This window comes from Leishmania infantum, chromosome 22, assembly GCF_000002875.2.
Source record: "Leishmania infantum JPCM5 genome chromosome 22".
Lineage (NCBI taxonomy): Eukaryota > Euglenozoa > Kinetoplastea > Trypanosomatida > Trypanosomatidae > Leishmania > Leishmania infantum.
Window position 1 is genome coordinate 554,161 of NC_009406.2, and position 14,356 is coordinate 568,516.

The following is a 14,356-nucleotide window of genomic DNA, read 5'->3' on the forward strand; positions in this document are numbered from 1 at the left end:
CTCATTGCGGAGCGCAAGCAAGCCGACTTGCTTTCGATTGTTACAGACGCTGGCTCCTCGATTTCGCTGCAGTCTGGAAGAGTGATTAAACACCAATTCTTGCTCTAAGGACTTCGTTGTGAACAGGGTCACCGCTCTATGCACCCGTACACCAACAGCTAGGCACACACAACACATAATGAGAGTTCTGGCCCGCGGCCACCTCCACCATCCTCGGAGTTAGTACCGCGGTTGAATTAAGTCGAGAACTTCCTTGCCTGGCATCACATGCTGAGCGCGCTCGCCCTGTAGGGCCTCCTGTGTCTCTTCCGCCATGTAGCCGCCACTCTGACCGCAGTCAGAGATCCAGGCACGACTCACGGGAGTCCCACAGCGCGAGCCGCACAGTTTTACTACCTGGTTAACGATCTCCCAGCCCCCCAGCACCTGCCCTACAACGACAAACTTACGATCGAGCTGCTCATTGCGCCCCAGGTTGAAGAAAAACTGGGATCCGTTTTGATTCGGCCCACTGTGCGCCATGCCGACAGTGCCGGGCAAATGCTTCCCGGCCTTTCCCTCAAAAGACTCATCCGGAAACGGATAACCAAAGACGCTAACGTTGCTGCGGCCGTCCTTGGTGAGAATGTCGCCGCCTTGCATGACAAACCCTGGAATAATGCGATGAAACGGGGTTCCCTTGTAGTACAACAAGCACTGACCATATCCGCGCTCGCCGGTGCACAGCGAGCGGAAGTTCTCGCTTGTTCTCGGCACAACGTCCCTAAACAGCTCCACCGACACGCGCCCAAGCGCGTCGCCTTCGGCGGTGATGTCAAAATAGACGACCGGGTTAGCCGCTACGGGGGTGTACGGCATGTAGAGCGCCGCGCGATTCGACTGGAGCGCCACACGCGAGAGGCACCACATGCTTCAAGTTTGCTAATCTTTCCCTTTTTCCTTTGCCTCTGCACACAGCACGAGGAGCAAGCGACGAGGGCTTGCCCGATGAAATGGGCGTGACGTTAAGAGTGACCCGTCGCCGAACTTGGTGAAGGTATCACTTGTTCGATTGATGAAAATAAGCGGCGTTAATGCGAGGACAGGCAAACGGAAAAGAGGCAAAACAAGCAGGGCATCATAACAGCAGGAGTAGTGAGTCAACCAGCAGATCGCCACTGTAAGAGAATCACTCGCAGAGGGAGGACCCATTGCTGCCACTGCAGTAGGTGGGGTTGCTCTCCATCGACCTCTGCTTCTTTTTACCAGCGCCGAGACGGAGGTACCAGCCTTATTTGCGCACCCTCAAGCCGAAACTGTAGAACCGTCAAGGGAATGGCAGTGAAGAGAGCCACATTTGTCACCCATACTTGACAGCGCGCCACAAGAGAGGCGCACGCTCCCCTTCCCGTGTCTTATTTTGGTGTGATTGCCTTCCATCCAGCTCATCCAAGAGAGCGCGTATGCTGTTGAGGTGGTGTGATCCCATCTGTTTCGCTTACTCATTTAGCCTTGAGGAATCAACGCGAAAAAAAAAGATCCTCTTCAACGTGTCATTGTCCCACAAACAGGTCAGCTAATATGCGCATACAGCCACGGCCTCCCTACCTCTGCTGCTCACTGCGGCTATGTCCAGGAACCGCGTCAACCAGCACCGTTGGGCGCCGTTAAGGCCCACTGCATACGGTTCAGGCTAGGTCCAGGCTTACACTCCACATCACCGCGACGCAGCTAAAGCAGAAAAGCAGTAGGCGGATGCGTACATTTGCTGAATCGCCGACACGATTCGTAGTGAGCTGGCCCAAGCGTGATCATCACCGCAAGCCACTTCAGCACCGCGCCAGCCCAGACCTGTCCGCCGGCACCAAAAGTCCGCAGCCGTACCCGAGGGCAGGCTGTGCAGGCCCTTGGCGCCCCCAGGGAATGGGCACTGAACCCTGATACCACACTGAGGTGGCCGGTATCATCAAGGGCCGTGAAGAAGGACAAAAACAAATCGTACAGGAAAACGAAAAAGAAAGATACAAACTCGCTGCATCGCCCTTTTTTTCTTTGTTTCGGTCGTGCTGCCTCTGTTGTTTTTTGCCCTTCTTTCAAAGAAAAGACTTTAGCGCACCACTCTCTCCTTGCGAGGAGATAAACAAACAAAAGAGCCGAGATACAGTGAGAAAGCGAGAAAGAAAAAAAGGAGAGTACATAAATGAATCAAAGCGTACATGTCCGCTGCGGATGCGCTTTCTTGCATATGTGTGTGTGTGTGCATGTGTGTGCTTGTCTGCCTCCCATTTATTTCTTCGAACTAACGCGCAAAAACTGCAGTCCAAATCCTAATCCACTACTCAGCCATAAAGAGATGGAACAAAAAAAACACCACCATGCCACGTCAAGACACCTGAAACGCGAGCGATAACACTCTTTAGCGTGTGCACTGGTGGTAGTTGATCTCGGAACCTATTGTCTCAACCTAAGGCGCACCCTCGAACGTTAATAGCCCTCAGCTGTCTCATCAACTTTCCTCCACGTTGTAAGGCTTTGCACCTGCTTTGTAAGCGCGCTGATCGCAGAAGACTCCACAAACATCATACAAGAAAGGCAGCGCAACACCACTTGCTCTTCGAATGCACTGGCGATCACGGTGGTGGCTCTTCGAGCTCGTCATGCCAGCGCCCACCGCAAGCGAGTACAGAGCGATAAACAGACGGTTTTAGCAGCATGCAAAAGCCTTCTTCTTCTTCTCCTCTTTCTTTGGTAGGGAATTCGAAGCCTCCTTTCCGGCAGCGGCTTTCCTCTCTTCCTCCATCCTCTCCTCCGCTTTCGCCCGGTCGAGGGCCTCCTGCTCGCGACGCTTAGCCTCCAATGCGTCCAGCTTGCGGCGCGCCGCAAGGCAGCGCACACCCAGGTCACCATAAAGAGCACGCATGAAGTCTTTGTCAGTGATAGCACCCTTGTTTTCAGTGTCTAGGGTGCTAAAGAGAGCGTCCACCTCCTCGTCGGAGAGGGCATCTTTCTTGGAGCTGCCCTTGGCCATGATTTCCTCCAGCGACCTGCGTGTGATAACATGCGCCGGGGCCACCACAACAACACATTTCGCCATGTCCTCAGCCGACATTAGCGATGACCTGTTATCTTCGCAGAACTCGGTGAACTCGTAGGCAGTCATCTGACCAGGATACGTGGTCTTGCTCACCGCCTCGCCAATCGTGGGCGAGGACAGGCAGTAGCCAGCCTCGAGAGCGGCCACTGTGATCATTTGACGAGGCAACACCTCTATGCCATCCTCGCGGGTGATGTGGCGCTTCTCGAAAGCATCCCTCGTAGAGATCAGCATCGTTGTTGGCAATGAAAAGAGGAAAGAAAGTAAGTGCAAAGTCAAATGATGACCCTAGATGAGATCCTTTTCCTGTTGCGTTTGTTCAAGCGAAAACTCCTGTGATTGTGTGATAGGCCTCGAGAGCAAAGCAGGGCGGGTTGCAAAAAGAGTAGACTGCTAGTCGTGAATAAGCATCATCCTGTAAGACAAAACGACAGTATGCTGTCATCGATATCCTTTGAACACTAATAGTAGGAGAGTGGCTGCAAAGGCTGCAATCGCAGCACGGCAGCGACTTCCACGTCACGCTTACTCCATAACAAACAGGGCGGCCAACAAAAAAGGTGTTGGTCAGTCCTTGAAAGGGACTGGAAGGAAACGGCACTCTAGGGTTTTTTTTTCCGCTTTGCTGCGACTCATTTCGAGTTAACAGTGCACTGCAACGACACAGAAGAGTCAAAGAGGCTCTAGCGAACGAGAGGTCGAAATATGACCGCCAAAATCACCCACGCGCCTGAAAACTGATCCCATTTCGTTCGACGAAGGATTCATCTTGCTGGGATACAGCTTATTCTTGAAAACGACCCAGTCAAACTCGTTGTCGAAAGACCGTCCGCTCCCGTGTAGCAGCGCCCGTGCCTGCTGCCCCTTCGAACGGACCATCCTGGTGCTCAAAGGTGAAGCTGATGAAGCGGCAGGCACGGCGCCCGCAAGCTTTTCCTGTATTGATTTTAGATCAGTATTGTCAGGAAACACTTCCAGACCTTTTTCAACTATTCTGCTAGCGCGATCAAAGTCCTCCTGATAAGCAGTTGCGGTCGCCCACAAGACATATCCACGGCCACCACTTTTTCTGCTCGGCACCGCCTGTGGTTCCAAGAGCGCAGCTTGTCTTCCGTGAAACTCCGCATCTTTGTAAAGACCGCCAAGGATGGCAGCGGCTGATGCATTAGAATGCACAACGGCGTCGATGTCGTCATCATGAGAAAAGCTCAAAGAGCTAGAAAGGAGAGAGAAGGCGCTTTCGTAGTCCTCTTTCAGAGCACAGCCTTCCGAAAACGTGGTCAGCAATCGAATCAGCTTTTTTTCATCGTCGGAAGTGTTAGGGTTCGGCGAAGCGTATGAGCCAATAGTTTCGCTCATCGGCAAAGAAATCCGCCCTCGCAGATTCTCACTGTCATCAGAGTTGTTGATGGCGCCAGGAAGTGTCAGTCGCTCATCGAAAGCCAAGCGCGCCAACCGCCGGTGCGGAGTACTGCCACACGCGCTCAGTGACTCGTTGTACTCAAACAAGTCATCTTTCAAGCGCTCACGCAATGCGGGTGACCCGAGTGCTGCACGCACTGCAAGAGAAGGTACGCGGACATTCAGCTGCCTTTCAAATTGGGCCAACGGTACAGCAAAGCTTGAGACTCCACTTTCAATGCTCCGGTATCCCCTTGTGTTTTCTCTGATAGGAACCTCTTCGAGGCATTTGAGAAGGCTGGACGTCGCATCTTTCAGTTCCTCGTATGGATTCTTGACGAAGCACTGCAGCCACTCTTCGACTTCGATAGGGACGTGTTGCTGCTGATATGAAGCTAAAAATTCAGGAAGGCGAAACGGTCGCTCGATCCCTGTGGGAAAGCACCCCAGTGTCCACCAGTACTTCATGACATAAGGGCCTGGCCCATGCGGACCGGCAAAGCGATAAAGATACATGGTGGGATTCAGTGACATGTGCTTCTGGTGCTTGGACCCAGGGGCCCAGCTACCACGCTGGTAGCTGAGAGCGACGCATTGCCGGCGTAGCATTCTTCTGCAGCGAGTGGCTGTGCGCGTAAAACAGGCGAGACAAATAGGAAAAGGAGTGAGGGTGGTGCAGAAAACCCTGGAATAAAGGCAATAACTTCCTCGCTCGAGCAGAGCGCGCGTTGGCCGCGGCAGTCTCTGGGTCAAGAGAGAAGTAAACAAGAACTTCGATCCGAATCTAGACAATGAGGCAGCTGGAGAAGACACGCATCTGTGCATTGAGTACATGCCTAGTACATACCGGTGCATGGTCATCCATAGGAAGCACTTTCCCGCTTGTAGCGCAATGCGAAAGACCCAAAAGTGCCATGGATGAAAAGAGAGAGTGCTCTGTGGCCACATGAACGAAAGAAGCGCTTCGCTAATCAGAGAACTTCCTCAGGAGTCGTAGCCAGTTGATATACTCCTCCTGCTCAAAAAAGAAGGCTTGAGCCATGACAAACTCGGCAAAGGCATTGTTTACTCCACGCTCATCCAGGTAGTCGAGAATTTCGTCGGAAAGGTCGTCATCAAGCTCACTGAGCATTGGGCCTCTATATTTGGAAGCGCACCGACGGCGTGCATCACCAGAGGAGCCGTACATATCCCTTTTTGCCGCAGCAGCGTCATTGCGGCCGTAGCACGCCTTTGCGCTCTCAAACGCCTCTTCTGAAGGATGAATTGTAAGTGCATCCATCACGAGCTCCAGGTCAATCGAAGTGAGGCTGAACTCAAGTCCCCCTGCTGGATACCTTTTTTTGCGCATAAACAAGCCAAAGTTGAGGTACTCTTGCTCTTCACGCTCGCCGTTGTCCATGCGATATGTTCCCTCGTACTGCTTCGTCTCCATCAAAGTGATTGCGTGTAGCTCCTCAGCTCCGCAATGACGAACTTCAACGTTTTTGAATAAATCAAAACGGTTTGATCCAGATGCGTGCTCCATCCTCCACCCAACTGGAAGAAGCGGCCGAGGTGGAAGGAAATCGCGAATCCCTTCCTCATATTCCTCACGCATCGTCAGCTGATAAAGCTTTCTATGTCGCCTGGGTTCGCTCCGTGCCGGCAGCTCTGTTGTACTAGCGATGGCGTTCCGATATGAGGTGCCCAAGCCAGCCCGAACCCCCAACGTTATCGTGTAGCGTCGTAGCATTGCACAGAGTCCCTGAAACTTCTAGTATATGTAAGTGAATGAAAGATATGCGTCAGAGTTAAGAAAACACAGGAGAAAGGCGTCAGTAAATGCTTGATCTTCTGTGTTGGCTTGAATATAAAAGAAACAGAGGCACAAGAACCTGTGTCATTAGTGTTTTACCCAGATCGCCCCACAGTCCTTTCCTCAATAGTGAGCGACAATCGACTCACAGTTCCTTCACTCACATATTCTGAATTGAACGTGCACAGCTCAAGCCATCATAATAGGCAACTAAAAATTCATTCTTCTCTGGAAACAGCTATCTTCTTCATTCCATTGCTCCTTCGATTTTCCTATCAACGTCGCTCGCCACTTGCGTCCGATGCAGCCCATTCAGTTACCTCGTGGGTCATACCCTGCATGCACTGCCAAAACGCACCAACAACAATTCGGGACTTCTAGAGAAGCCAAATCAGCATGCGGACAATATTCATATCTCCCTTCGCTACTTCCACAGCGCCACAGGCGTGAAGCCCCATAAAAGTCCCCCACTCCATTTGCCAAAATCCGCAAACCTTACTTGGAGAGGGGGGCCGCATGCTGGTGATATAATGGGGCCCAGCACCCGCCCCGTGGGGGAGCCCAGCAGCCCCACACCCCACCGGCGCCGAACCACTTTTTGGTGGCGCCAGGGCCAGGTACCCTACGACGTGGGGTGGGGGGGGTGAGAGCGATTCGTGGCTACTGACGCCGGCGGCCCGGTCCTGGATGACGTGGCGTCGGGGCGGCCTGCGACAGGGCACGCGTGTGTGCCATCCATATGCGTGTTTAAGTGTCGGCGCGACCCGTGCGTGCCCAACCCGGCCTTCGCGCTGCCTACTGGTTGGGGGCCCTGGGCCACCCCGAGGCAGATGGCCCGGGTGGCGGCCGGCGCCATCGGGGCGACCGTGGCGCGTCCAGCGGGGCGGGTGGCGGGCTGAATGTGGGACGCGGGCCGTGCTCAGGTGGCTGCGCCGGCGTTGCCGCAGCACGTGCTTAGGGTTGCTTTTCCCCACCCGCTGGGGCCCGCGATGAGCAGGGCAACGTGGAGTTCGGCTTCAAGTTCACTGGAAAAAGCGCGCAATGGAAAAGCAGAAGCAAAAAGTGAGGGCAGCGTGGCTGCTCACGTTGCCTCCCCCCTTCGTTCTCCCTTACATGCCGAATTTTTAGTTCCAGACACGCAAACCTTTGGGCGAGAACGAACACAGGCGTGTCCTTTAGTGGCATTTGAAAGGTTGGTTAAAACCTTTCCTCAACGGCATTTTCTACAAACAGGGTGGGATGTGAAGCTATACACGCTGCGCCCGCAAAAGGACCCATTGGGGTTAAAATTTTGGTTTTTCACTGCGAATCAGTAAACGCAGGAAAGAAAGACAGAGACGTAACAGAAAATGATTTGCATAGTTACTAACGTTAAACTCTCCAATAATGAAAGCAAGCCCATAGGATAACAAGCTTGCGGAAACACAGCGCTTACGAAAATTTTCCCGCAACAATTTCAGTCATCTGAAAGGCGCGATACCGCATTGGAAACACACACCGCTCCCCCCAAAAAGCCTTCGCCAACACTGTGGGGGTGCCAACTTCGATCCACTTTGATATTCAGCCATGCACAATTTTTTTCGACGTCGCATGGAGAAAGGCATTGCCTTAGGCCAGCTGAAAGCAATGCGAAGTTGAAGCTAGAAAACCCAGATTCTTTGCGCAAGTTTCGCGCAGCGAGGGGAGCGAAACCCCCCCCCCAGCCGCCTCTCCGTCATAATTCCAAGTCCTCGTCAATTGAAAGACCTTAGCAAAATGATGCTACGCCCGCGTTGTCTTCCTGTGCAACAATGATGCCCTTCTTTTTTCCCGCAGCACTCGCCAACTCGCTTTCCACGGAAATTGCGAAAAACCTAAACTTTTCGAACGGAATTGTTTTACCACAAGCATAATCAAAACTGTCCGCCACCCAGCCTTTTCCGAGCCCCAGCGGCTGGGGAAAAGCAACCCTAAGCACGTGCTGCGGCAACGCCGGCGCAGCCACCTGAGCACGGCCCGCGTCCCACATTCAGCCCGCCACCCGCCCCGCTGGACGCGCCACGGTCGCCCCGATGGCGCCGGCCGCCACCCGGGCCATCTGCCTCGGGGTGGCCCAGGGCCCCCAACCAGTAGGCAGCGCGAAGGCCGGGTTGGGCACGCACGGGTCGCGCCGACACTTAAACACGCATATGGATGGCACACACGCGTGCCCTGTCGCAGGCCGCCCCGACGCCACGTCATCCAGGACCGGGCCGCCGGCGTCAGTAGCCACGAATCGCTCTCACCCCCCCACCCCACGTCGTAGGGTACCTGGCCCTGGCGCCACCAAAAAGTGGTTCGGCGCCGGTGGGGTGTGGGGCTGTTTTCTTTGAATTTGAAAATGTGTCGCTCATATTTTGTGGGGTGATGGGGCATCTGATTTTCACGTAAAGCAGATAATCTATAGATAACAAGCGGGTATTTTTTTTTTCAAACAAGTGGGTTGCAGGGCTTTTTTTTTGAGCGACGAAAAGCGCCAGCGCTTAACGACCGCGGGCTTTTGTTAAGATTATTTTTGAGAAGCAGGGAAGGCAGAGCCGGTAGGCACATCTTATCTAAATATTTTTTGTTTGAAGGCTTTTTTGTTGGCTAGCGGGTATTAAGAATGCGCCCGAGACGCCCAGCGGAACAATTTGAAGCAGCGGCCGCTGGGCTTAGGGCGCGCAAAAGCTAGGGCGCAGGTTTTCAATTTTTGACCTCGCTGGGTGTGATTTTCTTTGAAGTTTCCGGTCGTAAAAGCGGTTGACCGTAAAGACGGGTGGCCGCAGCATAGAAAAAGGGCGGGTCGCCGGCCTGGGGTTTGTTTTTTTCCATATGGTCCGCCAACGGTTTGCTGGCGACGGCGGCGCCGACTGAGGCCGAACTCTTGAGCATGAGAAAAGTTTGGCCGTAGAAAGGTGGGAAGGCGCTAGCGCTCTTAAATTCATAAAAGCAGGAGACGTTTAGATAACACGATTTGGCGTGCGCCATCTCTTTTTGTAAATGCACAAGTGGCCCCCGCGTCGGCACAGGGGGGGGGGATGCCAGCAGGCAAAGCGCGGAACCACCACAAGGCCAAAAGCCGGCACAGCTGCTTCTTTGGCGCGTTTCTTTCTGTGTGATTCGGCTGACCGCAACAGCAACGGATTCTTCGGCGTGAAAAAAAGAAATGGTTTTCTCTCTTTTTTCTTCAAATTGCGCTTAAAGGGACGGCGCTGTAAAAACAAGTTTTGGACTTAACAGTGCGGCGCCCCAAGGACAGCAGGATTATTTTCTTTCCCCCAACTTAGCAAAGCACTTGCCAGCCACGCCTGGCAAGCGGAGGTCGAGGCGTTTTATATCCTTTTTAACTTTTTGGTTAAAGCTTTGCTTGTGCGGAAAGCCCGCGCCAGGAGGTAAGGCCAGGGATTTGTTCCCAAGCACGCGCGTTTAATGAGGGTGTCGGGTCGCTTTGGCTTTGGGCGCGGGCAGGATTGCGCCTTTTTCCGGGGTAGTAGAAAGGGCCCGGCCCCACGAGCACAGCCGGCCCCCCGTCGTTTGGGTGGCGAGTCAAAAAAGCCAGTGTGGCTCCTTTCTCTGCCATTGGGTGGGGTTTTGAAGCCTGTCGGAAAAGGGGGTGTGCCGCGGCCAAAGCGCCTCGGCGTTCTTACCCAACTGGCCTGGCCGCGGTAAAAAGGGGGCTTTGTGCGGCCCCTTTTGGGCCCAGCCTGGGGGCCCAAGCCACCCGCAAATGCGCCCGCAAATAAGAAATGGGAATAAGGCAACCACTAGTAAAGCCCATAATCTTGAAGATATTACAAAACGACACGCGGAACTTTTGTCGCGTAATCACGGTGACGTCATCATCCGCGGAGCCGAGCCGAGCGCGAGCGCAGAGGCGGCAAAGGCAGGCGCCGCCTTGTCGGAGGGGCGGCCAAAGAGGCCGGCAGCGTAGCAGCTAATGGGAGCGAGGCTGCCGCGGCTGGGGCCTGCCTTCAAGATTGGCACGCGGCCACCGCTGAACCGTTCGTTTGGGTGGCTGCTGCCAAACTGTAATTGGTGTCGCGGGGCGTTGGGGTGCGATGAGCCTCTTTGGCCACACGGTGTGGCGCGGTCGGTGGCAACGAACCGGCTGCAAACGTTTAGCTGCGCGCTGCGGCTGTGCGCTGGGAGGGTCTTGCCCTCCCGCTGTGAACCTTGTCGGCGTCCGGAGCGGGGTCGCAGTGAACTTTGCAAGGTGCCGTGTTCGGGCTTACGCATTGGTAATGGTTTGGGAAGTGTTGCAGTGGGTCTCGCCGTTTGGCAAATGGCGAGGCTTGTGGCTGCTTCGCTAAATTCTGCAGGTGGTTTCTCAAAGATGCATTGGGCTGCTTTTTCGCGCGAAGGTGGCGGCTGCACCATCTTATGGCTGCTACGCTGAGTGCTTGGTTGGTGTGCGTTGCCTGTGCGCGCCCATGATCGAGGGGTGCTGGGGTGAGGGGTTGGCTGGGTGAAATCATTTTTTTGATGACCAGACCTTCGATGCTTTCCTGCGGGAGGATCAAAGGGAGAGCCATGCCCAGGCGTTGGGCAGGGTAAATTCTCAAGGCCTGCTTCTGGTTGCGTCGGCTTTGGCGTCTGGAACGATCGATGGGTGGTTTCTCCACACCTTCCGCCTTTCCCGATGATTTTGTCTGTTGGTCTCGGCGTCAAATTTTCCTTATCGCTGGGGGTGCTTTGCGGTTGTCTTTTTGCTGTCGGGATCGAAAAGATACTAGGGCTCATGCCTCTTTGCTTCTTCGCCATGGCGGCCGCGGTGTTGGCGGATCTATTTGGGAATCGGGGTGGCTTGCTGTTTCCGGTTTCGTTGGCGGGGGGGGTTTCCGGCGGCTCGTGGTGGCGCCAGGCTCTTCCCCTTGTGTGGGTGGTGGTTGGTCTTGGCTGGGGGTGGTCGCTCGGGGCCGCGGTGGCCGTGCCCCGGTCGCGGGCGAGGCCAGAGGGCTGGCGGGGCCCGTTCCGCCTGGACAGGGGGGGGGCCTCAGCCAGAAGATCGGTTTCGAAGGAGGGGGGCGCGGACGGGAAAGGTGTCCTTTTCGAAGTGTTTATTTTGTTATTTTTTGATCGCCGCTGATTTAGCTGCGGTGCGAAAGCCACAGGGGGGGGGCATGCGCTGCATGAAAAGCCTCCCTAGATGGCCGTGCGCTTCTGACTGCTCGCATGATGCTTTTGAAACACCAGTGCTTCTTCGACAGGTATATCTTTATACTGTACGGTGGTTCCTTTCGATAATGTTTGCTACTGGTGTGAGGATGCGCAACATGTCCTGAAGCAAGCGAGTTTAGTTCCTGCACTTGTCATGAGAAGAGGGGAGCGTCAGGCATGCTGGGGAAATGCAACTGCTGAGAGGCCTGCCTCGGGGTCGGGGAGCTCAGCACCGTCCAAACTGGCTTTTGCTGATGCTGTTTGATTGGAGGGTGAGTGAGTGCTATTCTGTTTGATGCAGGGAAACGGAAAGAAAGATGTTCCCGGGGCCTTCAAAGCTGGCTTGAGTCTGACTGCAGTAGATTGTTAGCCCTCTTACGCATTGCGAGGCTCAGATTCTGCACGGAAACTGTGGCAACTAACCTGGAAGGGGAAGAGTGCATCTCAAAGGAGTTTTGTTTCTTAAGATCTGAACTGGAGGCATAGTGGCGAGAGGCTGTGGTATGTTCATTGATGGATTACGCGCTTTTCCTGATGATCTTTGTTGTGGACCTGATGCTGTAGCGCACATGGAGCTATCACTCGGAAGTGAGGCTGCCTGTGATGGTTTTCAGAGTCACAGATTTAATTGATGTGGGGTCAAGAAACGCCAAGGCCATACTGTGAGTGGGGGTCGTTAGGATGATAGTTAGGATTCATAATACGCAAGGTGGAGTGCTCGTGTCACGAGAACATTCGACCACTGCAACTGGAATGCCCTTTTCCTTCCCTGCTAAGGAGCCTAACTGATCTTACTCTAAAACTCAAAACCTTGATTCCTCAACAAGCATCACGTTCGTCGTTTTTACTGAGGCTACCATCAGCTCAAAAGCGACTTGTGCTGGACCGAACTACACGGTACCTTGGGATAGTATGATGGGCCTTCGACAATTGTCTTTTCATGCTCACACAATTGGGAAACTCACTGCGTTCAAATGTAGCGCGGAAGCACTAACACTGTACCTGCGTCTTACTTGCTATGCTGGAATGCCTCTGCTTCACAGAGGGCTATAAACGACGGGGATGCGAAGCTCTTTTAAATGCAGTTTTGGCGCTGTTTACTCAGAACAGAAGACCACATTCGGCGCAGCTCAAAAGCCTTGTCTGATACTCTTCTTATGGTACAACTCGAAAGCCAGTGTCTACAATTTTCGATTTTTCTTTCTCTTGCTACTCTTGCGCTACTGTTACAGTTACAGAAGAGCCGACGACAATACAGCGCGTGCCAGCACACAGAAAATGAAGGTTTGCGCTCTTCGGATAGGCCGTTGCTATGGCGCTTTGCTCTTGCTATTTTATCTGCTTCTGATTTCGTGCCTCGCTCGCTGCGAGAGGAAGCTAGTGGAGGTTCACCGGATCATCGCAGTGGGCGATGTTCACGGCGATGCTGATAATTTTCTGAAAATTCTACGTATAGCAAATCTGATTGAGGACGGCGTAACAGGGGCATCAGGGGTGCTCGATAATCCACCGCGCTGGAAATACTCTTCGAGTCGACCAAACGGGACAGCTGTGAGAACGACCCTTGTCCAAGTTGGTGATTTAATAGATCGTGGCGAGCAGGACTTGCAGGCTCTGAACATTGCCATCTCTCTTCAGGAGCAGACAGCGCAGTCCGGCACGCAAGACGAGGTTGTGCTACTCATCGGGAATCACGAGCTTTTGAATATTCAAGGACATTATCATTACGTCAACAAGAACAACTATGGTGGCTTTCTGAGCAAAGCGCTTCGAGCAGAAGGGATGAAAGCAACAGGCGCGTTTGGCAAGTACATTGTCGATAATTTTAAGGCTGCACACATGGATGAAGGGGTCTTGTTTGTTCACGCCGGTATTGAAACGAGTATGAACATTAAGGACGTTGAGGCGCTCAACGCAGACATCCGCGAGGCTTTGCGTCAAGGCATTTTCCGACATTCATTCCTAGGGAGCAGTGGCCCTCTATGGACGAGGAAAATGATTATAGAAAGCATGAGTGAAGGGTGCTCGGATGTGAGGGCGGCACTAAAGCAGCTTAACGCAACCCGCGTTGTCGTTGGTCACACACCACAGGAATCGGGTCACATTGGGCAGCATTGTGACGGGCAGGTCTTTGCCATCGATGTGGGCATGAGTCGATGGATGTACGACAAGGTTGCAGCACTAGAGCTTGTGTTTTCAAAGTACAAGGACAACATTACTGGAACTGGATCTGCTAGCTTCGTGGTCAGAGAGCTACGTGAGGGTGTTTCGGGGTTTTGCCACACATGCGTTGAGGAAAGGAGCGGTCTCGATACAACAGGAGGTGGCGACTCTGATGAGGAGAACGATATTTTCGATGACTTGTAATCACACTCGGCCCCCCAATACTTATCTTTTCAAAACCCAAGAATATTTTTTTTTATGGAGTTCTTTGGTGCTCTGGCTTGTCGGATTAGTCCTCCTTGCTGTATCCGAGTCTTCGCCACTGCTATGTCAAGTGTAAATAGTCTTTTGAAAAAAAAAAAAAATCGTATTTCAGCTCTTTGGATCTTGGAAACAGCAACTGAAAAAAGGTCTTGAGAGGGCAGAAATGGAGACACTTATTGCCCTGAAACAGCGGTGATCTTCCATCTTTTCTTTGCCCCTCGTCCACACTTGCACAATCTTTTTTTTTCGATTAGCAGTCTCTTTCTCATCGTACACCCATCAACTACGAATGCATCCCGGCGGACAATACAAAGGCGATCAGTATCGCAGGCGCGCGGGTTACAGTCAACAAGGTTATCTAGCTGCTCAAGGAAACAATGACCAGTTCTCGGAAAAGACAGGTGGTAGTGGCAGCTACCGGGGCGGCAGAGGACGAGGCGGTTCTTTAAATATTGGGTGGGGTGTGGGAGGAAGCGGCAATTTCCCGGGATATCAGGGAA

The 14,356-nt window shown here is 53.3% G+C and overlaps 5 protein-coding genes across 5 annotated transcripts; 1 reads left to right on the top strand and 4 right to left on the bottom strand.

The window, feature by feature from the left end:
* Positions 1–219: 219 nt before the first annotated feature.
* Positions 220–909, bottom strand: CYP6 (putative cyclophilin 6; the record flags this gene model as incomplete). Its single annotated transcript, XM_001465608.1, has 1 exon — positions 220–909. The coding sequence occupies one exon, from the start codon at positions 907–909 to the stop codon at positions 220–222; it is 690 nt and encodes a 229-aa protein (XP_001465645.1).
* A 1,774-nt stretch (positions 910–2,683) lies between these two features.
* LINJ_22_1310 (i/6 autoantigen-like protein) lies at positions 2,684–3,307 on the bottom strand (the record flags this gene model as incomplete). The annotated part of the gene is made up of 1 exon (XM_001465609.1): positions 2,684–3,307. One exon carries the CDS (start codon positions 3,305–3,307, stop codon positions 2,684–2,686), a length of 624 nt encoding a protein of 207 aa, XP_001465646.1.
* Positions 3,308–3,745: 438 nt separating this feature from the next.
* Positions 3,746–5,083, bottom strand: LINJ_22_1320 (conserved hypothetical protein; the record flags this gene model as incomplete). The annotated part of the gene is made up of 1 exon (XM_001465610.1): positions 3,746–5,083. One exon carries the CDS (start codon positions 5,081–5,083, stop codon positions 3,746–3,748), a length of 1,338 nt encoding a protein of 445 aa, XP_001465647.1.
* A 358-nt stretch (positions 5,084–5,441) lies between these two features.
* On the bottom strand, positions 5,442–6,209 carry LINJ_22_1330 (conserved hypothetical protein; the record flags this gene model as incomplete). The annotated part of the gene is made up of 1 exon (XM_001465611.1): positions 5,442–6,209. One exon carries the CDS (start codon positions 6,207–6,209, stop codon positions 5,442–5,444), a length of 768 nt encoding a protein of 255 aa, XP_001465648.1.
* Positions 6,210–12,707: 6,498 nt separating this feature from the next.
* Positions 12,708–13,796, top strand: LINJ_22_1340 (putative Serine-threonin protein phosphatase; the record flags this gene model as incomplete). Its single annotated transcript, XM_001465612.1, has 1 exon — positions 12,708–13,796. One exon carries the CDS (start codon positions 12,708–12,710, stop codon positions 13,794–13,796), a length of 1,089 nt encoding a protein of 362 aa, XP_001465649.1.
* Positions 13,797–14,356: the final 560 nt, after the last annotated feature.